The sequence below is a fragment of the Pyrus communis genome, chromosome 4, assembly GCF_041283825.1.
Source record: "Pyrus communis isolate YQ-2024b chromosome 4, ASM4128382v1, whole genome shotgun sequence".
Taxonomy (NCBI): domain Eukaryota; kingdom Viridiplantae; phylum Streptophyta; class Magnoliopsida; order Rosales; family Rosaceae; genus Pyrus; species Pyrus communis.
This window is the reverse complement of record NC_142568.1, coordinates 16,558,855-16,585,050: the sequence shown is the minus strand read 5'-3', so window position 1 is coordinate 16,585,050 and position 26,196 is coordinate 16,558,855. Positions and strand designations below refer to the sequence as shown.

At 37.4% G+C, this 26,196-nt stretch overlaps 1 protein-coding gene across 1 annotated transcript; it reads left to right on the top strand.

The window, feature by feature from the left end:
• The first annotated feature begins 7,729 nt into the window (after nt 1-7,729).
• LOC137723385 (ATP-dependent zinc metalloprotease FTSH 10, mitochondrial) lies at nt 7,730-12,558 on the top strand. Its single transcript, XM_068462576.2, has 8 exons — nt 7,730-8,045; nt 8,146-8,386; nt 8,498-8,569; nt 8,669-8,802; nt 9,143-9,616; nt 9,737-10,504; nt 10,749-10,976; nt 11,893-12,558. Exons 1-8 carry the CDS (start codon nt 7,986-7,988, stop codon nt 12,361-12,363), a joined length of 2,448 nt encoding a protein of 815 aa, XP_068318677.2. The 5' UTR covers nt 7,730-7,985; the 3' UTR covers nt 12,364-12,558.
• The last annotated feature ends 13,638 nt before the right edge of the window (nt 12,559-26,196 follow it).

The window sequence follows — 26,196 nt, the reverse complement described above, 5'->3', positions numbered from 1 at the left end:
CCGACCAAGACATCGCTGCACAAAAGTACCAAACCCATAACCAAAAGCACGCCACATCCAGATTTCTTCACCAAAGATGTTGGACCAAAAGATAGTCATCGGATCCAAAACTCATTCACTAGTCCTTGCAAGTATATACAAAGTAACACATGGATAGAAGGTGAAGCTAAAGGTGTGAAATCCCGTCCTCGAAATTTCACTATTCATTACGTATCTCGTTATTTAAGTTCGTATTTCACGTTTACGTTATCTTTATTAGTTAATTTTAATTCTGTTAATTTTAGGAATTAAATCATCAGGTTTGAATTTTCGTAATTAATTTTTAAAATTCGTTAACCTTCTGAGGTCACAATTAATGTTTTCAAATAGATCTCGAAACCATGAGCGCATAAGTGAAAACTGTTTGCGTGTTCGGATTAAAATGGTATAGTTACGGACATTTAAAGTCGTTTTACTAAACTATGGATTATAAATTAAATAAACTTCCACCTTGTGGGAAAGAGGCCCGATCAGATTATTGTTTAAGTGACCAATCATATATGTTAGATAAGGGACCAATCAGATAAATGAGAGGATGTGTGAGGCCAATCAGGAATGGAGAAAAGGAGAGGAACGTTCTTCCACATTCTTCCTTTCTCTTGAGGGAAAAAAAAAGAAAGAAACGGGGAGGAGGTGGCTCTTCCATAGCTTTTGGAAGAAGTTCTTCTTTCTTCAGAGAAAAATCGGAGAGAGGTGAGGAAATCTGTGATATTATTGAGTAGGATCAAAGTAACTATAAAAGGGGTTAAAGGGGCTGCAGAGAAGGGGCAAAACATCAGAAATAGAAAAGGGGGCAGAGAAATTGAGAGTTAGAGAACATGATTGTGAAGGAAGGATTCAGAGATTTGAATGGTAAATTCCTTATTCCTTGACTATCTTGATTTTCGAATTTAATTTCCTTAAGTTGAATTGAAACTGCTATTATATATTTGGAGTTCTTAGTTTTATAAGGTTTTCTATCATTCAATGAACCAATCTGAACATGAATTAGAGTTGGGTAATTCAGATTGGGTGTGTAGATCAAATTTCTTGATCAAGGGTTTGGTTCAAAAGGTCAATTTCTTGTTAATTTTGAGTCATGTTAGTTTTGGATGTTCTATACATGACTTCTGGACTACCTGGAAGTATTTTTGTTATATGAATTGGAAGTGGACCATTTCTTTGCAAAGAAAACTCAAGTTTCGAGTAGTCTTCTTTGGCTCTTAATTTCTAGGTCTTTGTGTGCTCCTCTGGAGAAAATTTTTAGTGTGTTGAAAGTACATATGTTCATGATCATAACCCAATTGTTTTCACTCAGTTCCGTTGAGTTTTGGTTGATCAAAACCTTATTTAAACTTGGGTCGCGAGCTGCCAAACAGTAGCAGAAAACTGGGTTTCCAATTTCATGACTCCATTTTTCTTTTTGGCATAGCTTCCAATTTAGAGATCCGTTTCTACAAACTTTATATGCTTTTAAAGTACAGAACACAAGCTTCAAAACCCATATAATATTACACGATTTGGTTTAGTTTTGAATGTTCCAAAGGGAGCCTAAACTTGGTCCAATAGTGTTGTATTTTTGCAAATTTGGTGAAGAAGCAGAGTACTATTTTGCCACACCTATTTTCTTTTCCAGATTCCTTTCTAATATTCTTTACTACTATGTGAGTGGTAAGATTACAGAATCAGTGTACTTTCTTTAGATAATATTGATTTTGTGATTAAACACTTAGTTTGGTTATTAATGTGTGTTACTTGTATTTATACTTTTGATTGTACTTTTATGTTCCGATTAGGTTCTTCAAAGGAACAAAATTAATTGAATTCAAGGTAGGGGGTTCTGGGAAACCTTATATGTATTAATCTAATTACTGCTTACTTTTGGTCAACATGCTATGAATTGATCTTAAATATTAAAAATCAGTATTACTAGAAACTATGTAGGGCTTAGTGGGCCTATATTGGCTAGTGAGTTATCCCAGATAATATATACATCGGTTTACGTGTATGAGACACCATATTGTGATATATATATATATATATATATATATATATGTGCTTATTTATCTTCTTAATAATGTGAATGATAAGTATGATAAATGTTATGACAATGTGATCCGAGAATCTTATTAGTTGTATTCTGTAGAACTTATATGCTTGTGTGATATATTAGTTGGTAGCCATGAGAAGTTAATGATGTAGGTGACTACGTTGAAACTCATAGGGGTTGAGTTGTGGATAGGTTGTGTGTTGAACTTATTGCACCATGTAGCAGTGGTACATGGATGGTCCTGCTTGGTATATCCGCATTGGGGGACCATACGTATTTCAGGGGTGATCATGCTTGGTATATCCACATTGGGTGATCACTACTTGCACGATGAGATTATGCTATGGTTATGCTTGGTATATCCGCGTTGGGGGACCATACATATTCTAGGAGTGATCATGCTGAAGGAAGATTGTGAAAAACAAGTTCATTTGAGCAACATCAACAACATGCAATTAACAATTAAAAGGCGGAATCATGTTTATATGCACTCAAAAACAAAACTTAACCCATGAACTTCAAAGCCTAGTAGATAGGTGAACCAAGACTCAACTCAAAACAAAGTGAGTTGAGAAATCAATACCTTTGTAGATTCCTCTTTGCATAAGCAAAGGCTAATCACCCAAAGAGAGGGCCTTCATTCCTTGCATCTTAGATCCATGGATTTGGATGGATGAAAAGGTTTCTCCAAGTTCCCAAAATTGAGAACCTCTAATGATTCATCACCAAGGCATAATGAAGAAGAAATGAGTGACCTTGGAGGAGTTTGATTGCTAGATGATCCCTCCAAGGTGGCCGAAATTTTAGAGAGAAAAGAGAGCTAGTATTCTCATCCTTTCCCCAAAAATAACCCTTAATGAATTTTAGGCTATAAAGTCCTTTATATAGTCCCTTCAAATAAGTGACCTAATGGACCAAATGCTCTATTCTTCAAACATGGCCGGCCATAGGGTTTATTGGGCTTTCAAGCCCTTTGTTTATTCAAGTTGTCATACAACTTGAGTTAATGGGCTTGACATTCAAATCCCATTGGGCCTTGCGGCCAAAAACTAACCCGAGGTCTTTAACGAACTTATTCGTTTGATTAATTAACATATTAATTAATCCTAGCCTTAGATAAATAATTAAACCATTTAATTATTCTTACTCATCTCCGTTGTTTCTTCAAACTCTACCTTACTTGGTGAACGATCCATTAGGTTCCTTTTAGCGAGGCAGTGGGCGATTAAAACTTTTTCTAATCGATTGTGAATTGAAACTTACTTTCAATTCTCCCGTTAGTGATAATACACTTTTAGGGCTTCCACAAACCATGGTTGACGCCTAGCAGCATGTCATGGTTACCCAAGCTAATCAGAAGAGGTGGAGAACCTATTCAGTTTAGGATTACAAATGCAATACGGTCTTTCTCTAATACAATACTCTTGACCACATTGTTTGGTTTGATAGTTTATTCATGTCTACTATCCAATGTGAGTCTTGTGCTTATATGATTACCTTGAATGTGATTTGGAACGCATTCCAACATCTCATTCATACTCTGGCCAGAGATTCTAAATCATATCATAGAGTATTCTCCCTCAAACAGTTTGAAGGTTAGAGATCCCTTGTTGCGCATTCACTTGCCTCCATGGCTAAGTGGCTTAACCCCGACGATGCCGTGGACACCCTCCTGATGGAGTGACTTTGACATAATCAAAGATTAAGGACCTAACCACAAGACAGCTGTGATGCCTCAGGTCAAAGGACTACTTTGCATTATCCCAACCATGAGTTCTCATGTGACATGAATATGAGAACCCCTCGTTGATCGTGTTCAGTGAACTCATTCTTTATTGAGCACCTACATGCTTGTCTTGATGTCACACACACCAATGACTCGAGACTAGTCACTCTCCCTGAGAGAAGACATAGCACGTACTGATCTTAACGGACTGTCAATGCCCAATTGACAATCCTATGATCAGGAACGTTTAGGATGTATCAACGAAAGAATGGTCTCATGAATCTAACTTCTTTAGATCGCATTCTTCCAATCACATATTCCTTGGACTTATCGTTTAAGCATATAACATTTATACGACACGGCTCAAACAATAATGTTTGCCCTTAATATTAAACTAGATTAGTTTAACATGTGAAATGTCCATAAAGTATCATCATATGATTGGTTTTAGGGCACATTTCCAACACATGCTTGGTATATCTGCGTTGGGTGATCACTGCCTACATTATTAGACTATGCATATAGTTCTACTTGGTATATCTGCGTTGGGGGACCATACGTATTTTAGGGATGATCATGCTTCATATATCCGCGTTGGGTGATCACTACCTGCACGATGAGGATTAGTTGTACTTGGTACATGCCAATAAACGATTATATTTCGGGTTAGAATCCATTGAGTGGTTCGGAATCCCTATTCTTGCTCGTTTCCATAAAGTTAGTTCGACCCTAGATTCGAGTGAGTAGGAATTGCTCACAGTAGACGTTATGTCTATAAATTAGAATTACCATGTTATTACTTGGAATCTAGGCAGGGAATTATGTAGAATTCCTTTATTAAATTCCGTGCATTGATATGTGATCTTGTTGACTGATTAACGTAATTAACTGTGAATATCGTGCCTCCTTGATTCGTGGAATTGGTTACTTGAAGTGATTGTGTAATGATGTTGGATATGATTGTTATTAATACGATTAGATTAGTTGATCAATGTGACTAGAGGATACTATTGTGCTTTGTTGATTCTTTGATCTATTATGTGCTATGAATTACGATTTTATGTTGAAACATAGTGATTTATATAATGGATGAAATGGAAACCTTGATTGTCATGTGGTTCGTTATATAGCTTGAATTGAATAATTCATGCTTGTTAAGTCCAATTGATTGATTGAGGAATGTTATGCCTTTCGGCATGAACGGACTATGATATATGTCGAATTGTAGCGAATGATGAAATACAAATGCCTTGATCTCTTCTTAGGGTACATAGGTAGTCTAACGAGGAGGTTAGATGCAGCCATAAAGTATACGAAAAATTACTATGAGCCGGGGTATGTTAGATATACAAGTATTTGGTGACGTCATGTGTCGATCATGGACGTATGTCGGGATCGGGGTGTGACAAAGGGGTTATGTAAAATACCCTTACTTTGGCCATAGCCACATAACACTTGGTCTTGAAGGAAATCCGACATACCGGTTAGGGTAGGGAAAGTGAGGAACAAAATTAAATTTGGCAACGATATCCGGCTAGGAGTTCGCATATTAGAGAAAAGGATAGGGTGGGGATGAAATAAGAGGAAGAGAGGTAGAGGGAAAAGGTGAGGGGAGGTGGAGTTTTGGGTTTGGAAAGTAACGGCCAGAAGAGAGGGAGGGGAGGAAAGGAGGAACATGAAGTCCAAAGGTGAGACAAACTCACGAGAAAATTGGAGACAAATCTCAAGGAAGCTGAGAAAAATCTCAGGGGAAAATTGAAAAAGAGAGAAAGGAAAGAAGGAGGGAAAGAGGAAGGAAAATTGACAAGGTGCCACCCACACCCAAGCCAAAGGCTAAGGCCGGAGGCAAGGATGATTGCAGGTTAGAAAACCAGAGAGAATTTCACGTGTTTTCTATTGAGAGAAGGAGGTGAAAAAGTATAGCTAGCTGACTACTAGTGGCAAACACACAGTAGCCAATTGGTAGTCATTGTTAGAAGAGTGGTTATGCCTTCATGTACCTAAGAGATTATAAGGAACTTAGACTCATATTTAATCTTATAATCTCTTAGACTCGTATTTTAATCATTTGAGCTATTTTTGATACACGATTGTATTCTCTCATTTCCTTTTGCTTCCTTTCCTTCTTTCGCTTCTTCATCTTAACATGGTATTAAGAGCATTGATGTCTAACTCTGACACGATCTTCACTATTTTTGCATCTTTTTTCTTTAACTCAGTCAACCTTTCGATTCGATATCTTAAGTTCTTCAAATTTAGTGAAGATTTAAAAGTTAAATCCTGCACTAAATGTTCGACAGTAATTCGTATCAAAATTTCTTTGTAAATTCTCATATTTTATTTGAAATTCTACATGTTTTAAACCAACAACAATGAGATTAATCTAGCCCTTGCTACTTATTTCAATTGGTCCTTATGACAGTTAGATGTCAAAAATCCTTCATGGCTTGCTGCAAAAATGGTATAAAGCATCATGGTAATGTCTACAGATTACATAAGTATTGTATGGTTTCAAAGCTTCAGCCGTAGATCCTTCACTGTTTGTGAAACACTATAAACACGTCAATATATTGTAAAACTTATGTATGTAGATTATATTATTCTCTATCCTTGTTTGTATCTCAATCTAAGCACATTGAGTATTTGCTTGCTAAAGTTTATCAATTCAGACGTGATATGAGTTGTGCACTACCCCACTATTTTTGAAACTAATACATGGGTTACTAGTCAATTTTCCATGAGAGGTGGAAGTTTGTTATTTTTGTATTTAGTTGAATATTAGAGTACGACAAATAAGACTACAAACTAATAGGAATATTATTAAACAAATGAGAATGCCGAAATGGTTATAAAACCGCAAGAAATTACATTGTGACTAACTTAATTTCATACTAAACTATAAACTATATTCATAAAGAGCAAAACCTAGAAACCCTAATTCGGATGGGCTAAGCCGATATACCAACTAAGAAGCAAACTCAAATAATCAAATAACCATCAATACTAATATTTTCCAACATTCAAGAAAGATCTCTGCTAACACAAGAAACGCGTTCTCAGATTACTAGAACTAGAACTATCACTAGAGTGAGTAGAAGACTCTTTTTCCCTTGCCGTTGTGATGACTTTCTTCAAGTAATCTCTATACACTTGACCAAATCATGATTTAGGGTTTTGTAATATTTCAGTATGGTCTAAAAAAACCACAAACAATAAAAATAAAAAATAAAAAATTAGGCACTCGATTCAACTACCAAATTGATACCTTTCGCCAGTACTTATTGGCGCAAATCGGCTTATGCCGACAGATCCATACCCAAAAAGCAGGCTTGACGAAAACTCTCTACAAAGACTACAAAACACAAGAACACACAGTGTTAGCTGAATGCATTCATGTGTGAGTTACGAGAAAATGTAACAAGTTAGTGCATCTATTATTTCTCTTTTTTCTTTAGGAAATACCTAGCTCTGTGGCTTTAAACATCGTTCTTTTCAAGCAACATATAATAATGCGATATGTGTACAGGATTTTTATTATTTGTATTTAAAATCTCTTTTATATGCACACGTCAAACTGTGGTCTGTAAAAAACAAAAAGAAAAAAAAAATCTTTTCAACAGGAAATGAAATGTTCCAATTTAATCATACATATTGCTATCAATTTTTAGGCTCTAAAACCTTGAAGAAATACTGCACATGGTGGAAATGAATTGAGCTTTTACATGACGATGTGAGTGCGAACCCGACAGCTAACTAATCTAACATTTAATGTAACAAAATTTATCATTTGACAAAAAAAAAAAAAAAAAAAAAAAAAGTAATGTTCCAATTTAACCATACATATTGCTACTAATTTTCAGGCTCTAAAACCTTGAAGAAACACTACAGAATGACCAAATTAACCTTACTCCACCCACATCCCATCGTTCCTTAGAAAAGGTGAAAAACGTAATTCGCCGGTTTCTGATTTTGGACAGGAATCCATTCCCTTTCTCCGCCCCTGCTCTTTCCCACCACCGAATTCCGGTAACTTCTCTCTCTCTCTCTCGCTCTCTCTCTCTCTCTCCATTTCCAAACCCTAGAAACTTTCCCACCTTAAATTTTCTCGGCAACCAAGCAGACCCGTATAGCTCTTTCTAGGGTTTCGAAAGTACCATTCTCCACCTCAAACGATTCCCACGGCTCGATACAATGATTTTCTCAAGCATCGGACGCTCGATCACCCACTCGGCTCGTTCCAAATTCAAAAGAGTACGAATTGTAACACGAAAAATTCTAATTTTTGAAATTTTTATCTCAATTTCTCTTTTTTTTTTTAGTTGGTTGATAAATTTGATATTTTTCTGCGCAGAATGTGATTTCGGGTACTTACAACAGGAGGAACACGCTGCTGCACGATTCCTTTCCGCAGTTGTCGACGCTGCTCGGTAATGCGTGCGTTGATGGCGGCGTAGGGATTCTGAGGGGATATATAGCTGACAATGGAGCTGGGAAGCAGCTCATTTCAAAAGCATACATGTCGAATGTGAAGTCTGTTTTCGGAATCCCTAGAATTCGTCGCTTGTTCTCCAGCCAAGGTCCCGAGAAGAAAAGTAAGGCTTTCTACCCAAAAGTTATGAAATTTTGTTTGGTTTGATAATTTTTGATGCTTAGCTTTAATGTGTTTATGCTTGATTTTTTGCAACGGTTTGTTCTTATTATAGATTACGAAAATTATTATCCGAAAAATAAGAAGGAAATTCCGAAAGGGGGTGAACAGAAAACGGAGTCCAAAGGTGTGCCACTTTTTGATTGTTTTAGTTTTTTAGAAATTGATGTGTTTTGGGTAAGTACAACATTGTTTAAGTAAGCTTACTAGTATCAGTTTTCTTCAGAGGGCTCAAGTGCAGGTGGTCAGGGGAATGCCCAGGGACAGTTTTCGAAGCAGATTCAAGATTTAATTGCTCCCTTAATGTTCATTTGCTTTATTGTCACATCATTATTCCTTAATCCTCATCAAGCGAAGGAGGTAATCACTATGCTTAGAGAAACTTGTTTATTTAGATTGCTTTTGAGTAGGATTGAGATTACTGTCCTGTTTTCGACCAAAAAAGCACTTTCATGTTGAATAGGTTTTACTTTCGGTGTTTCTAGCAAAAAGGTCTTTATAATAGAGGCTTTATAGTTCGGTAGAGGGAGCCTTGAATGATGGAATAAACAGATGTTCCTCCCTGAGGCCTCTGTGTCTTCTCCTCTATACCTATATGTGTCTAAGCTCTAGTTAATTGTTATACATCAATGTTGTTCGGCTTATTTTTTCCCATTTTGCTTTCATTAGTAGTTTCTGCTCAAGCTGACTTGTTTCCCAGATAAGTTTCCAAGAATTTAAAAACAAGCTACTTGAACCTGGGTTGGTTGATCACATTGAAGTGGCAAACAAATCAGTTGCAAAAGTGTATGTGAGGAGCTCCCCACGCGAAAAAGTTCATAGTGATGATTCTGTTAGTAGTCCTGTTAAAGGTTCTCCTTCCGAAGGAAATGTAACCCAGTATAAATATTATTTTAACATTGGGAGTGTTGAATCTTTCGAAGAAAAGTTGGAGGAAGCTCAAGAAGCTTTAGGGATTGACCGTCATGATTTTGTTCCTGTAATTTATGCATCCCAAGTAATGTGGTTGCAAGAGTTGTTAAGGTATGGGCCAACAGTATTGCTTCTGGGAGCCCTTTGGTTCATGAGCCGAAAAATGCCTAACATTGGTGGTCCAGGTGGAACAGGTGGCCGAGGCATATTCAACATAGGTAAAGCACAGATCACGAAGTTGGACAAGAATGCCAAAAACAAGGTTAAATATGCATTTCATTTCCTAGTGTTGCCTTTATCATGTTTCTTATCTTAGCAATAAAGTGAAACATAGATGCAGTTATTTACATAACAGTTCATTAGTGTCCATTTTTTGAATCAGGTTTACTTTAAAGATGTAGCTGGCTGTGATGAGGCTAAGCAAGAAATAATGGAGTTTGTGCACTTTCTAAAAAATCCTAAGAAATATGAAGAATTGGGAGCAAAAATTCCAAAAGGTGCTCTTCTTGTTGGCCCTCCTGGAACAGGAAAGACGCTTCTTGCAAAGGCAACTGCTGGTGAATCTGGGGTGCCTTTTCTATCTATATCTGGGTCAGATTTTATGGAAATGTTTGTTGGTGTTGGTCCGTCAAGGGTTCGAAGCTTATTTCAAGAGGCAAGACAGTGCGCACCCAGTATAATATTTATTGATGAGATTGATGCAATTGGCCGGGCAAGAGGGCGTGGAGGCTTTTCAGGTGGCCATGACGAGCGTGAAAGTACTCTCAATCAATTGCTTGTAGAAATGGATGGATTTGGAACCACTGCTGGAGTTGTTGTACTTGCTGGCACTAATAGGCCTGATATTCTGGATAAAGCTCTCTTGAGGCCAGGCCGGTTTGACCGTCAAATTACTATTGATAAACCAGACATCAAGGGTCGTAACCAGATTTTTCAAATATATCTGAGCAAGCTCAAGCTGGATCTGGAACCATCATTTTACTCTGAGAGGCTTGCTGCTCTCACTCCTGGATTTGCTGGAGCAGACATAGCAAACGTCTGCAATGAAGCTGCCTTGATTGCTGCAAGAAATGAGAGTCCAAAGATCACCATGAAACATTTTGAAGCGGCTATAGACAGGGTGATAGGCGGCCTAGAAAAGAAGAACAAGGTATCTGTTGCCACTGCATGGTAATCTGTGCAGTTGACGACTCCTTTATGATTCAACAATTAATAGCTGAGAATTAGAAGATTTTTGATGAACCTGCAAAAGTGAGATAATTTAATTTGGCATCATTAATCTAAGTTTGTACCTGTGCAACCTAAAATAGTGGTGTAAACAACTGTTTGATCATGAGAGACTTGCTAAATGTTTTTTTACCAAGATATTTCACTGTTTAGTGGTCTTTATGCAGGTTATAAGCAAGCTGGAAAGACGGACTGTTGCTTACCATGAATCTGGTCATGCTGTTGTGGGTTGGTTCCTGGAACACGCAGAACCTTTGCTTAAAGTAACTATTGTTCCGCGTGGCACTGCAGCACTGGGGTTTGCTCAGTATGTGCCCAATGAAAATCTTCTTATGACCAAAGAGCAGCTTTTTGATATGACATGCATGACCCTTGGTGGCCGAGCTGCTGAGCAGGTGAAGCTCTCTTTCTTTCCCAAAATTACTAAATAAGCAAGTAGGGATAGAATCACATGATTAAGAAGGAAAATCTTGATTTATTAAAGAGTGGTACTTGTATGCTTCCACCCCCTCCTAACTCATTGAGACTGAATTTAGTATTTAGCCTCAACTCTTCAACGTTACAAAGGAACTTAGTGTGGTCTATCACTCATTGAAGTATGACGAATTTAACTGAAATATAACATTGTTTAAAATTTTAAGAATGTCATCTTGGCAACAAAGAAAACTTCTAATAAATGGCAAAAGTACATGATGCATTTTGTCCTTTAAATCTTTAGATAGTAATATTTATGTTGTGTTGCATTGTTCATATAGTTTGTGACTGCAGATAGTCTTGTTTTATTTCGCAATAACTTAATTGTTTTAAATTGATCAAGCGCAATGCTTCAGACTCAAAAGGTGAAAAGAAAACACGTCAAGGGGTATTTTGTAGCTCCCAAAAACAAAGGGGGTAATGGTGTTCACATTTTTGAATTGTCACCAACTTCCATTAGCTTGTACATGTGTGTGCGTGTGCACCGGATGTGTTGAAGTAATTTGTGCACGCAATTTTTAGTAGTACTTCCATTCGTCAATACCTATGGGTTAATATTTCGAATTTCAGTTTTGGCATAATATTTTTTGGAGACTCGTCATTAGATTGAAAAGAAAATTAAAGTTCCTAATTTCTGTGAAGTAGATCTTAGTTTACTAGTGAAACAAAAATTGTGGCTGGTTTGCATGATCATGCTCCTGTATGTAGAAAGCTGAAGTCGGGGTATTGCTATGATGGCACGATGGCACCACAATTTAATTTTATAACAAAAGGCGTCTTTGTAGCTTATGAGACTTTTTTCAACTGTCATTAACTGCGTTGGTATTCTTGGAGTAGGTTTTGTTGGGGAAGATTTCAACTGGAGCGCAGAACGACTTGGAGAAAGTGACCAAAATGACTTATGCTCAAGTTGCAGTGTATGGCTTCAGCGACAAGGTAGGTCTTCTTTCGTTTCCTCAGAGGGAGGATTCATTTGAGATGACCAAGCCATACAGTAGCAAAACCGGTGCAATAATTGACAGTGAAGTTAGAGAATGGGTGGGTAAAGCATACTTCCGCACTGTCCAGTTGATAGAGGAGCACAAAGAGCATGTAGGACAGATTGCAGAGCTGTTGCTGGAAAAGGAAGTCCTTCACCAAGAGGATTTGATTCGAGTACTGGGAGAACGCCCGTTCAAGTCGAATGAGCCCACAAACTATGACAGATTCAAGGAAGGGTTCCAAGAAGAAGATAAGGAGGCTAAAGAGACCAATGCGAAGGATGGTCGGTCGCCACCTATTCAACCGGATGTCGTTGTGCCTGCATAATGCATAGTGATTTCATGGGATTATGTGTTTATATAAAATGAATCCGGTCAAAGCCTACGTCGTTCGCCGGAAGTGATTGTAAAACTGCTCTGTATATCTCATAGGTGCGGTCTGGTTTCGCCTACGATTTCTTGTTGATTTCGTTTAGGAACGTCTGGTTGGATCAGTTTTAGAAAAGAGTTATTTACACCAACAGTCCTCGAATTTTTCTTTCAGAAATTGCCAATGCCATTGTAGATTTTCTACAGGAACAAATTTTAACGTACACATTAACTGTCTGAGGTCTTTATATTTTCACATAACCTCCTGAGGATTTGCAAAGTTTTCAAATAACTCATTCGTAAAATGGAAAAAAATATAGAATGTTGTGAATTAAAAAAATTCTTAAGACCTTGTTTATTATTGCTAATTTAGTCTTCGAAATTGTTATATGAGTGAAAATTAGGTCCCTAAACTATTGTTTGTGTTTTTTTTTTTGGTAAAATAAGTTCCTATATTTATTAAAAAGTGCTAATTTTATCCAAACAATGACATTCAAATTAATTCTATTTAGTTTTTCATAAAATTAAGTTACGTGACTTGCACGTAATACATTTTGGAGGGTAATACTGTTATTTACTAGCCTATAAGTCCTTGATGTTGGATATTGGTTGCAAATCTAGTTTCTAATTACCTCCAAGGCTAACTCCGCTCACTCTTTTTCCAAAAAAAAATAACAAAGTTCTTAAACTCATAGAAAACTACCAATCTACTTCGAAAGTGTATCACATGTAAATCATGTGATTTAAATCGATGAAAAATTGAATAGAATTTCTTCGAATTTAATATTAGGAATGTAATTGACATATTGTAATTATTTAAAGGATTACTTTTTTGGAAAAAAAAAATAGTTTTGGGACCTAACCTAATTTTCACTCGGATAATATAATTCAAGGAGTAAGCTAGCATATTACTGTAAAAAAAAAAAAAAAAAAAGAAAAAAAAAAGGAGGTTTAACCTTTGCTAGATTACTTTTTGTCATTATACAAATTATCACTTTATTTTTGAGTTAAAGCGTCATATGAAAGCATGTTAAACCTTTACGGGACCCTAAGGTTCAAAACCTCAGGGGTTGTGCGAAAACATGTAATCAGCTTACAGTTAACATTGTCATTAGATCATTTTTTGACCAAATTTTAGCAAAAGGGGTTTTCGTGAAAACAATTTCAAAACTCTAGTGGGTGGTAGTGTAAATTTTGAAAGCGCAAGGAATTTTGAACCAAGAATAATCTTAGGGGTGCTAATGTAAATAAGTCTTCTAAAAAAATTCTAGAAATAGAGCCTGACATGGAGAGACATGACAAGAATAACCCTTTGGTCTCGACAGATTTTTATAAAGTCGTCATAACTCACTAGGCAATTAAATGTAACTTTTTGGATATTTTGGGGACAACCGAAAAATAGGACAGCCCAGATGTGAGTTGTAACTAAAAAAATATGTCTTGTTGAAAATAATAGTGGGTAATGAATGCCCACATAGAAACTGAAAACATTGGATAGATTTTCAATCCCCATAAAATTAATCTTGTGCTTGGAGTTGTGCCTCCATAAATTGAGCACTCCGTATGCTTTCAATACGGAGCAAAGAGAGAAAGAGAGGAGGGAAGAGAAAGAAAGAGAGGAAGAGGAGAGGAGAGAATAAATAGAGTTATCTTTGTACTCCTATTATTCCAAATTATAATGAAAGCACCACTGCTGCCCGAGGACGTACTCCAGTCATACTGACTGTAGAGGAACCTCGTAAATTTTGTATCTTGTTTTATTTATTCCACTGCACGCACATCGTTGATTTTATAACACGTTATCAGCACGAGAAGCTCTCATGTCAGTGGAAAGCACAACGCCATAAATCTGGTGAAGCACTATCTACCTCTCACCTCCGTCATCTAAAATCTCACAGAATAAAAGATATGTCAATTTTTCGTCTCTCCCACTGCGCCAGAAGCGCCCCACCGAATTCTGGTGAGAATTGAAATTTACGACCTGAAGTCGTCACGAGATGAGAAAACTCGTACCTGACAACTAGTTTCTAGAGATCCAAAAGAATCTCATCAGACTTGAAAACCTAGATCATGTTATTTTCGACGGATCTTGAGAACTCCCATGAACTTGGTTGTTTAAGATGGTGATGGCAAGAATGAATCCATACAGGCCTCCCTTTTTTGTGCCTTCGTCAACCCCACTGTCATCTATGTCTCTGTAGGGAGGTTCTTGCTTAACGATGCCATGTTCCCTGGGTCATGCAAGAACAACGCCAATCTCTAGTAGCCTTTTAGATTGAATTGAATTTGGACAAGCTCCACAACTACCCAGCTGGCCCTGCGTTTTGAGACTGGCAGAGACAAAGAAGGAAGAAAAATAACATAAAAAGGGGATTGATGGAATGGTAAGGCACCTGTGAAGAAAAAAAAAAAGGGTGTTGATTGAATCCTAAGAAAAAAAAAATATAAAGGGATTTGAATGGTGCATGACACCATTTGGTCAAAATAATATAAAGGTTTCTGTTGGTGTATGGCACCATGCTGCAGAAATAAGAAAAGTAATAATAATAAGGTTTGAATAAGTGCTGACAAAAGAAAGAAAAATAATAAATAAAAGGAGGTATGATACTTCTTGTTATTTATGTGAATTGGTGTTGGTTTAAAACTCTTTCACAAGTTCTATTTACTTTAAAGCAATTTATTTATCATGGACAGTTTTACCGCCTACTGCTTTAAGTTTTGATTTATGTGAATGGTGCTGAATTAAAATCCTTGTCACAAGCTTTATTTATTTAAATGCAATCTATTCACTATGGCTGGAATTACTGTCTATTGCTTTAGTTTATTTATTGCACTTCTTTTTGTTACGATGAGTACATACTGGACCCGAAGTTCCTTGATCAGATCAAAACATGAAGTTTCTTGATCCTTATCATATAAAAATGATTGGACCCAAAGTTCCATCATACAAAAAGATCGGGCATGAAGTCCCTTGATCTTCAAGATCAGGACATAAAGTTCCTTGATGAGTACAATAAGTTTGAAGTGCTGCAGTGCCTCAACTTCACTGTAATAAAAGCCATAAGAGTCTCAGTCTACAGACTATTAAATAAGAACCAGAAGTTCCTTATGTATATACTAAAAAATGGTTTAATAGAAGCATTTATTAAGCGGATGAAATAGATTACTAGCGCTCTACTCATGAAAACAAAATTGCTAGTTTTTACATGGGTACATGCTATTTTGCATGATGCATTATTAATTCGGTTGAGACATGTTGTCAACCATCAATATTTCTCAGTACAACTTGTGTTTGGGAGCCAGCCAAACATTATACATTACGAGTTTTTGGTTGTGTTATCTATGTGTCTATTGCACTGCCACAACATACTGAAATGAAGCATCATTGCGGATTAGGCATTGATGTTGAACATCATCTATCATTCAATATTTAGAACCCTTGACTGGGGATATGTTTACTGCATGGTTTGCAAACTGTCATCTTGATAAGACAATTTTCCAACCATTAGAGGGAGAAAATAACATATTTCCATAAGAACGATGAGAAAATATCATTCCAGAAGAATGATGAGAAAAAACCGTTCCAGAAGAACGAAGAGAATTTGTCTTATTTTGATTCATGAAGTAATCAATATAATAACGAATTGAGAATAATTGAATGATGCAACGAAAGTGATAAAATCACATATACTTGCTGCAAATGTGCTTACAAGAATTAATGTTCCTGTTGGATAAGATATAGTGATGCAATAAATGATTTATCTGTTGCATACCTGAAGCATGGCAAACCCTCAGACTCAAAAGGTTCAGTCCTTCAAAAGAAGAAGAATATGACACTACTGAACTATTGCATTCCCGAAGCATAATTGTTGCATGCCAGAAGCATGACAGTTGCCGCATGGATACACGTCCCAAAAAGAACAATTTGAGGACATGGGAATGTTGATGTCTCATGCATGAAGCATGATAGACTTATAGGTTCTAATGACTCAAATCCCAAAAATGGAGATTACAATCCAAGCTCTATAACGCTCAAGAGGTAGTTATGATCCGCATTCTCTAAATTATGACTATCCTAGAAGAGATAGTGTAATGCCCTTGAAGAGGCAATGGATATCCAAAAAAAATGAAAAACTTTTATGCATGCACATGTACATGAGAATATGGGATCACAGATTGATGATAATCAATTGTAATTTTGGTTTTTACAAGTAACTACTAAATTCATCAATGAGCTGTGTTGATATTGAGTCCTGTTCTTTTTCTGTCAACAAAATTATTAGCCAAAATAGAGAAAGGCAATTCCATTACAATTTTGTAAGAACGTTGAAAAATAGACCTATATATTTGAATACAATACAAATAGCCAAAGGATGTTGAGCCTAGAAGGTTACATATGGGCATTTGTAATACCGTGAAATAGATTCACATGATATGACACAAAGTTGTAAAGGAGTTCATATGAATGGAGAATTATATATGAAGGGTTATGAGTCGCCCACATCATATCTCCATTAGTAAATCCCTCAAATATACATAGAAGTGAATTGCTCTGTATAAATTCTAAAGGAAAATGTGTCATGAAGTGTAGAAAATCCCTGAAGGATTCAACTTGCTTGAAGAAAGCCCCCGAAGGGTAAAACATAAAATATGTACTACCAATGGATGATATAAATTGCCTTAGTGAGTACTTTCATTATGATATTGTTGCAACATACTAAAATCTCTTGCAAGAGTTGATGATATTAAATTGGGACTCCTGAAGAGTCAAGAAAGATTATAAAGTGTTGAGAGAAATATTGTCTCGAATTGCAGAATCGAACAATATGCCAACACAAATCTTATCCATGATGTTTATATATTAAAGAATCATATGGATTGAAGATTATGAGTTGAATACTCAAATAATTTAGACACTAAGAATGATCATTTATCTTCGCGAGGGTAAAGATAAATTGATATTTGGTCCAGAAATACCACATCTTAGTGAAATATATGCTTTATTGTATTTAACACAATACACTGAATGAAATAAAGCTTATATATTAATATCTTCGAGAAATTACATACACATGAGTTAAAACAAACAAACAGGAGGGAACCTTCACAAAGGTTGCTCATGTGAAGCCTTAGTACTCGGAAGTACCCTAGAAGGGGGAGACATCATAGGTTGATTATTTGGAGTCTCAATACTTGGTGGAACTCCAGACAACTGAGACAATGGATGTCTTTGGAATAAAGACTCGAACCCCTGATTGTCATTTTGAGTCCGATCTTTGGATTCCAGTAGCTGGTCGAGCTTTCTTTTCATGCTCGTAGAGTAATTGTTTGCAAGCATTTGTAACACTTTATTTTCGTGCTTAAGCCCTTTAATATCTTGTTTAAGACTTGCCACCTCAACCATTAATGATTCAACTTGGTGAGTTGGAGTAAGTAGGCACTGGCCCATATTAGATACAGAGCCTGCACATTGAACACTGAGAGCCACTAAGTTTTGAACGACCGCCTCATCAGATTGATTTGAAAGGATTCTGTTATCCTTTGGAGTAAGAAGATTCCTGGCTACCATTGTAGCGGTTATGTTATTCTTCATCATAGAGTCCCCAACCATAAGAGGACCATAAGAAGATGAGAAGGACGGGCGCCATATGTTATCCTGACGCTGCTCGTCTGTATCACTCTTGAGACTTAAATCTAAGCAAATGTTAGATGGGCAAGCCATTTTCAGAAATGATGAAGGAAGTCAGATAAAATCTCAGAAGTGCGAGAAAGGGAAATTTGTGCAGGCAACAATTTTCTGGGTGTTTCTGAACAAAATTGATATCTCTATAAAAAGAGAGGCAACATGGCCACTTATTTAAAAATCGAAGAGACACCAGTTTTCGAATTTCAAAAGTTGGATTTCCCTGCATGACGTCTGTCAACATTTCTCAGACACAATCTCAGCTCTTGGATATCACGTGCAACTTTATCAAAGATCTCTAATAAAGTTGAAAACGCGTGAATCTTACTGTTCTAATTACACCACAATTGCTGACAAGAGTAAAGGCAGAGCACTACTACCTTCTATTGGGAAATCCCTATATATGTCAACCTCTGTCCTCCATGGCAAGGCAGAATTGAAAAATATCTAACTCTTCCTCATCTCCAAGAATGCATCTTTCACAAAGTATCTTGAAATACTCAGTTTTCTTCCTCTCCGAGAATACCTCTACAAATAGGTCACACCAGAGCAAGAGTATCTCATATCATCAGGGACGAGAGCAAGAGTATCTCATATCATGCAATCTCTCTATCCTTTCTTTTGCCCTTGCTCTTACCTGCCAAGACAAGGACAGAGAAAGCAATATGTCAAAACCTTCACTCAAACTTTTGCTGCCACCAAGAAGTGATGGCCTATTCAAATGCAAGGTTTGCATTTAACTCCTGCATCAGTGAGCAACTATTACAAGAGAAGATGCCACACATGCATGGGGAAAAACTAGGGAACATACCACTTCTACAAGGGGAACAAATAAGACAAGTGAAAACGATACATTGAAGCATGTGGAGATAAGCACAACAAACATATGTCAGTTCATCCTCGACAAAGTCTAAGATCACTTGTCACATGAAGCTCCTCATGGTCTAATTTTATTCAAGATCAAACCTAGACAACCTTTGAAGAAATCACAAGTCCGATTCAAGATCAAGTGTCCACCACCCTTGAATCAAATTCTGCTCCAGATAAAATAGGTAAATTCAGACATTTGGAGGAAGTCTAGCAAAAGGCCCTCCAACCCAGTTCAAGAACAAGCCTGTGGAAAGTTAACAACAAGTAAAACACCTCATTCGGCAAATATCATCGCTAATAGACTAAAGCAGCAGGATCAATGATCAGCCTAAAGAATTTGAAATCAGGGGGAGATACTCATCAAGGGGGAGCATCCAAAAATAGATCAAGATTTTAACGAGGTAACTAATGTTGATATGTGGGCATCCAAGGGGGAGTGTTGAAAATAATAGTGGGTAATGAATGCCCACATAGAAACTGAAGACATTGGATAGATTTTCAATGCCCATAAAATTAATCTTGATTTGGGAGATGAAAGAAGATCATATTGTCAAAGATGTGTGCTTGGAGTTGCGCCTCTATAAATAGAGCACTCCGTATGCTTTCAATACATAGCAAAGAGAGAAAGAGAGGAGGGAAGAGAAAGAAAGAGAGGAAGAGGAGATGAGAGAATAAATAGAGTTATCTTTGTATTCCTATTATTCCAAATTATAATGAAAGCACCATTGCTGCCCGATGATGTACTCCAGTCACACTGACTGTAGAGGAACCTCGTAAATTTTGTGTCTTGTTTTATTTATTCCACTGCACACACACCGTTGATTTTATAACATGTCTCTATAGGCAAAATTTGGTTTTCTTTGGGCAATCGTCTTTACTAGAAACAGATTAAACTGGAAGTAAAATAGTTTGGTTCTATTACCCTCAATCTAATGAAGGTATCCGTTGACCAATAATAAAAAAATAAAATAAAAAACCTATTGAAGACAATCCTTACTAAAAACAACAATTTGTTGTAGTCCTATTTGATTGAACGATCTAGGATTTAGAGAGAGAGGGGTTCGGTGATAGGAGCATATTTATGCTACTCAGTTATGTTGTTTCCTTGCATTTAGTTACTTAATTACTATCTATTTTAGTCTTTTAAGCTATTTTCGTATGTTTTTAGGTCCTAATGGCAAAAGGAGCAAGAAAGTGCATTTTGAGGCTATTTGGAGCAGTTTTGGGCATGGATTGGATAGCTTAACTACGGAGCAATGTGGATGGACGAAATTGAAGTCAAGAGATGCTAGAAAAGGCTAAAAATCTGGAGAAAGAAGTCCAAATGCAAAGAAGATAAGGAAATAGCAAGAAATAAAGAACCTTATCCAAATTTCCTTATCTTATCCAAACCTTATCCAACCTTATCTTATCTTATCTTATCCTAATCTTTTCCTACCTTAATTCCTACTTCAAAGAGGACTCCTTTTCACATTAAATCACCTAAATATCAAGTTCTGGAAGCCCTATTTTCGTGCATTAAGTTTATGTCACATGTAACCCTTCTAGAAGTTCTAGAATCTGCCACAAGGACCATTACTTGTCCTCCTTGGAATCTATTTGAAAGTATCCTTGTTCTTTGGTGATTTGGAGTCCTAATTCCTCTCCTTTTCAGCCCAAATTCGTGCCTCCCCTTCACCCTATAAATACTTGATGCCACAACACTAAAAAACCACCACCCTCTACCACAAATTTACACCACACCATCCACCACACCTCAAGAGGCTAAATTCACGCAAATCCCCATTGTTGGCGGCAAGGAAGGAAGGAGGAGCCACCAGGAGTGTTTCTAGGTGTATTCTATCTTTGTTTTTAATGTTTAAGTTTAATTATCTTTGTTTTGCGAACATGTGGAACTAATTTCTTTATAGTTAGAGGTGAATTCGAAGCCATGATTAAATGTTTTATATGAATTGATTCTATCCAGTTATTGTTTCTTGAGTCTTGATGTGATTTGCTTATCTAAGTTATTAAAACTTGTTTCTGTATGTGGGTTGGGGGTTGACACTTAATTTGCATGCATGAATTTGATGCTAGAGTATAAGGGGGTTTCACATAAGAGTTATTCACTTATATTCACAAGTAGTTGAGGTTGCTAGTCACAATCGTGTTAAGTAAATCCTTGGTATGAGTCTCATGCCTTTCATAGTGATGAATGCCTTGTCAATGCTTATAGTTTTCACAAAACTTAATGACTTTTGATATGTATCTTTGTTATGCGTCTCATATAAAGAACTTGAAAAAAGATAATTTGGTTTAAATGCGTATTCCATCTAATTGAATGAAATAAGGAAAACTTGAAGGTTAGTTGTGCGATGCAACTAATTTGGGGCGTTGTCATTCATAGTCTAAAGGAATAATAACTGGACATTGGTTTGTATGCATATATCATGTGTGGAGAAGGACCCTCTAACTAGCCTTTCACCCATTTAATTTACCCAAATTCGTTTTTCCAAAGTATTTTCTACAAAGTTTTTGTTTTAAGTTTTAAATTCGTCAAAAACAATCCCCCTTTCATTTAGTCTTGTTATTTGAGTCAAAATCTGTTTTATTTGAGTCTTTTGAGTCAAGTTAAGGTTTATTTTCGTCCAAAACACTTGTTAGGTCTAAAATTGAGTCTTTTTAAGTGTTTGTTGCTGTTTTGAGAGTTTTAAGTTAGTTTAGAGTCTATAGAGTCTATTTTAGTGTTTTCTTGAGTCTTAATTGTGTTGATTAGCATCCCTTCTAATCCCCGGCCTAAAACGATCCCTACTTTCATATACTACAATCATAGGGTTTTAATTTGAGTGTTAGAATATTTCACATCATTCGGCAATATTGACAGAGAAGAGATATTGATTTAATTGTGATGTGTGTTTGATTTACCCCATTGTGCTCTTATTTATAATAGTAGAAAAGGTAAAACCTTTCCCTTTAGGATTACAACATTTAATAGGTAATCTAATCCTAATAGGAATATATAATACTTCGCTAGATTCCCTAGGATTTACACAATCACATTTCTATTCTAAATATAACTGCAACACTCCCCCTTGAGTGTGTAAATACTCAACAAACCATCACATCAGATATTCAGCAGATAAGGTAGAATAGTTGATGAAGTTATCGGCACAACGGGTGGTCGCGAATCTCAAATTTACTTTGAAGTATGCATTTGTAAAAACACACAAAAACCTTGCTATCGTAAAACCTAAGGAATGGGGAAAACTCATAAACTAAGGAGAAAAGTAAGAAAATATGCATAATGTCTAAAATGCTCGTCAAACTAGACGAAGGTAGTGAACTTAACGGAGTATGATCATCTTGGGATAGGTGCCTCATTAAAACCTAGTTAGGTAGCAAGAACCCAATAGGGAAAAATGCTCCTAATCGTAGGGAAAAAGAGTACATTAATATCATGTGAGTATGCTTCAAGATACTCCCCCTGAGTTAGACATAACTTCTAAATAAGAGAATTACAAACGATTCAACTCAGATAATTTACGCATACCAATTCCTTGGACAAGCTTCTGAAATGTAGACTCAGGCAATGACTTGGTAAAGAGATCGGCCAAGTTGTTTTGGGAATGGATTTGCTTGAATTTAATGTTCTGATGTTGCTGCTGTTGGTGCAAGTAAAAGAATTTCGGCGCTATGTGCTTAGTGTTGTCTCCCTTGATGTATCCCTTCTTTAGCTGGTTGATACATGCTGCATTGTCTTCAAAGATCATCGTAGGAAAGTCAACGACTGATGTAAGACCATTAGTGCTTCGAATATGTCTTATAACTTCTCTCAGCTAAAAACACTCACGCGATGCTTCATGGAGGGTGAGAATCTCAGCATGGTTAGACGAAGATGCAATTAGCGTTTGCTTGGTAGACCTCTGAGATATAGCGGTGTTTTAAATGGTAAAGACATAACCCGTTTGAGAACGTGCTCTATGTGGGTCAGACAGATATCCAGCATTTACGTAACCAACATGGCGAGAATCAACCCGAAGGCCATAGGGGGTCGCAACACTTAGAGATTCAAGAGAATAGAACAAGCCCAAATCTGTAGTACCTTTAAGGTAGCGAAAAATGTCTTTAACACCATTCCAGTGTTTGCGTGTGGGCGCATTACTGTATCTAGCCAAAAAATTCACAACGAAGAAGATGTCGGGTCTAGTGCACTGAGCTGAGTACAATAAAGCCCCAATTGCACTTAGGTAAGGAACTTCGGGTTCCAAAATCTCTTCCTCATCTTCCTTTGGACAGAAGGGATCCCTTTTAGCATCTAGAGTTCGAATGACCATGGGTGTACTCGAAGGCTTCGCTTTATCCTCATTAAAACAACGCAACACATTTTGGGTGTAGTTCGATTGATGTACTAGGATTACATCCGAATAATGCTCAATCTCCAGGCTGAGATAATATCGAGTTTTCCCAAGATCCTTCATCTCAATTTTCGATTTCAAGCGTGCAGCAATTTCCTCAAGCTCTGCGGGAGTCCCAATGAGGTTCATGTCATCGACATAAATTGCAACAATTGCAAATCCAGAATATGACTTCTTTATGAACACGCATGGTCATAGTTCGTTATTCACATAACCCTGACTTGTCAAATATTCACTTAGACGGTTATACCACATCCGCCTGGATTGTTTCAATCCGTAGAGTGACTTCTTCATCCTAATTCAGAGAGTGCTCTGTGGTCTAGAACTATTTGAACCAATCAATGGAAGTCTTTCTGGAACTTTCATGTATATTTCCATATCTAGATCCCCATAGAGATACGCGGTTATCATGTCCATAAGATGCATATTTAGTTTTTCGAAAACTACCAAACTGATTAGGTAGTGGAACGTTATAACGTCCATTACGGGGGAATATGTCTCTTCGTAATCAATCCCAGAGCGCTGAGAGAGCTTTGCGCTACGAGGCATGCTTTGTATCGCACTATTTCATTCTTCTCATTACGCTTCCTCACGAAAACTCACTTATAGCCAACAGGCTTTACACGTGGTGGTGTAGGAACGATAGGTCCAAACACTTTACGTTTCATGAGCGAATCGAGTTCTACCTGGATTACTTGTTTCCAGTTTGACCAATCGATTCTATGTCAGCATTCATCGATGAAACGTGGTTCAATGTCATCGCTAAGCATGATGTCAGTAGTTACTGAGTACGAGAATGCATCGTCGACGATCATCTCATTCATATTCCAAATCTCATCCAATACTGTGTAGTGGACCGAAATCTCGCAATTCTCAGGAGGCTGGCATGTTTCGTCTAAAGCATCACCGTAATCTAGAATAACCTCATACGTTGGAATAGATGAGTGAAAAATGGTCGGATTCAAACTAGGGTCACTAGTTTGTGCCATTTTCCTCTTCCGGGGTTGTGAATCCTTTGATCTAAGGGGTCTGCCATGCTTTAGGGTCAAAGCAGATGATTGGCTAGCCGCCAATATACCTTGCCGTGTGGAGGGTATGGCCTCCTTACCTTCGGGGACGATCTGGCCTTCCCAGACGAGCAATTGACGTACGCGAGGTACATCTATTCTTGCAGGTGTGTTTGCAGTAGGTATATGTGATCTTGTCACCTTTGTTAGATCATTAAAAGCATCCGACATGCTTTGAGCAATGCTCTGAAGATCTATAATTCGTTGCACCTCAGTTTCAGACTGGGCAGTGCGGGGATTTAAATAAGACATAGTGAAAGCATACCATGACAATTCGCGGCGTTCTACGGGAACGTTAGCATGCTTATCTCCTTTAACGACGAGAAGACTGTCTCATCACAATGACAATCCGCAAAACATGCAGTAAAAAGATCTCCTGTCAAGGGTTCTAAGTATCGAACAATTGATGGCAAATCATAACCGACATAGATTCTCATTTTTCTCTGATGACCCATTTTAGTACGTAGTGGTGGGGTTATTGGCACATAAATGGCGCACCCAAACACCAGTAAATGCAAGACGTCAGACTCGTATCCAGTGACCAACTATAACGGTGAATGTGGTTGAGTAGCGGTGGGCCTCAACAAGATACTCAATCTGCAGTGCATCATGGATGTGTCTTCGAATGAAGATCATTGCAGTAGTCTTCTGAGCTCGTCAACAGGTTTGTCGGCCATAGGTGCCTTGATGGTGGCTCTAATGCCCTTTGCAGTGAGATGAAGCTTTATGTCTTGCACCTACTTCAGATAGTTTCTTCCATAGACTTCTAGAGCTAAGAAATCGAGTTTGTTCAAGTTCGACATGTCCCTAAAATAAAGGGAGAAAATGTGATTAGTCATATGGTAAGCCATAGACATATATCGTAAAACATACAGGTTCTATAGACATGTAGTGGTTTAATTTATGCATGAAAACTATGGGTTTCATGAGGTATGTTTTGAATGAAAACTTCAGGTTTCAAAGGCACTAAATTTGAAACTACAGGTTTAATTTAGTTTTTATGAACAATTAGTTCATAATGAGAGGTTCCTGAAAGAAACACAGAATGCAATATGCTGATTTCAGTACAGTGGATTTGAGTTTCTTTGAGAACTCAAGTGTGAGAGCTTCGTTACTACGAAAGTATGTGACGGTTCAAAGTATAAAAATAAATTATTGAATCGTTAATGTCCAAAAGTGATATTCAGGTCAATGTTTTTGGATTCATTATCAGATTAATGGACTGCATGTCACTTTTAATTAATTCAATAAATCGAGCCATACCGGGTCAATTGTAGAAGCAAAATAATATTAAAATAATATTATTGGATCGGAAATATAGCCCCAAAATAATATTGGGCTTGGTGCCTTGGGTTAAGTGGCATGGGTTTAGGTGCCTTAAGTATAAGGCAAGGCCTAAAAGACCTCGGGGGTGGATTGCAGGCCACATAGGCGTGGAAGAAGCCCTAGCTGCGGCTGGGTTTCAATTTGGGCTGAAGGGGGGTGCACGGGACAAGGCCCAGTAAGTGCTAGCCTCGTGGGTGATGTACTGGAGAACAAAACCTAGCCCTATGGGTTGGTGTGTGGGTTCGAATGAGAGCCCAGCCGCATAAGCTAGCTTCCTGTGCTACAAGCTGCAAGGAAACAAGGCCCAATCGAGTGGGCTGGCACTAGAGAGAGCAAGTTTGTGGGCTTCGATGCGTGCAGGACAAGGACCCAGTAAGCAAGGCTTGCCGTGGGTTTGGTTTGGATCCATGAAGGTTGCGGGCCTCCTCAGTGATAGAACTAGGGCTGCAAGC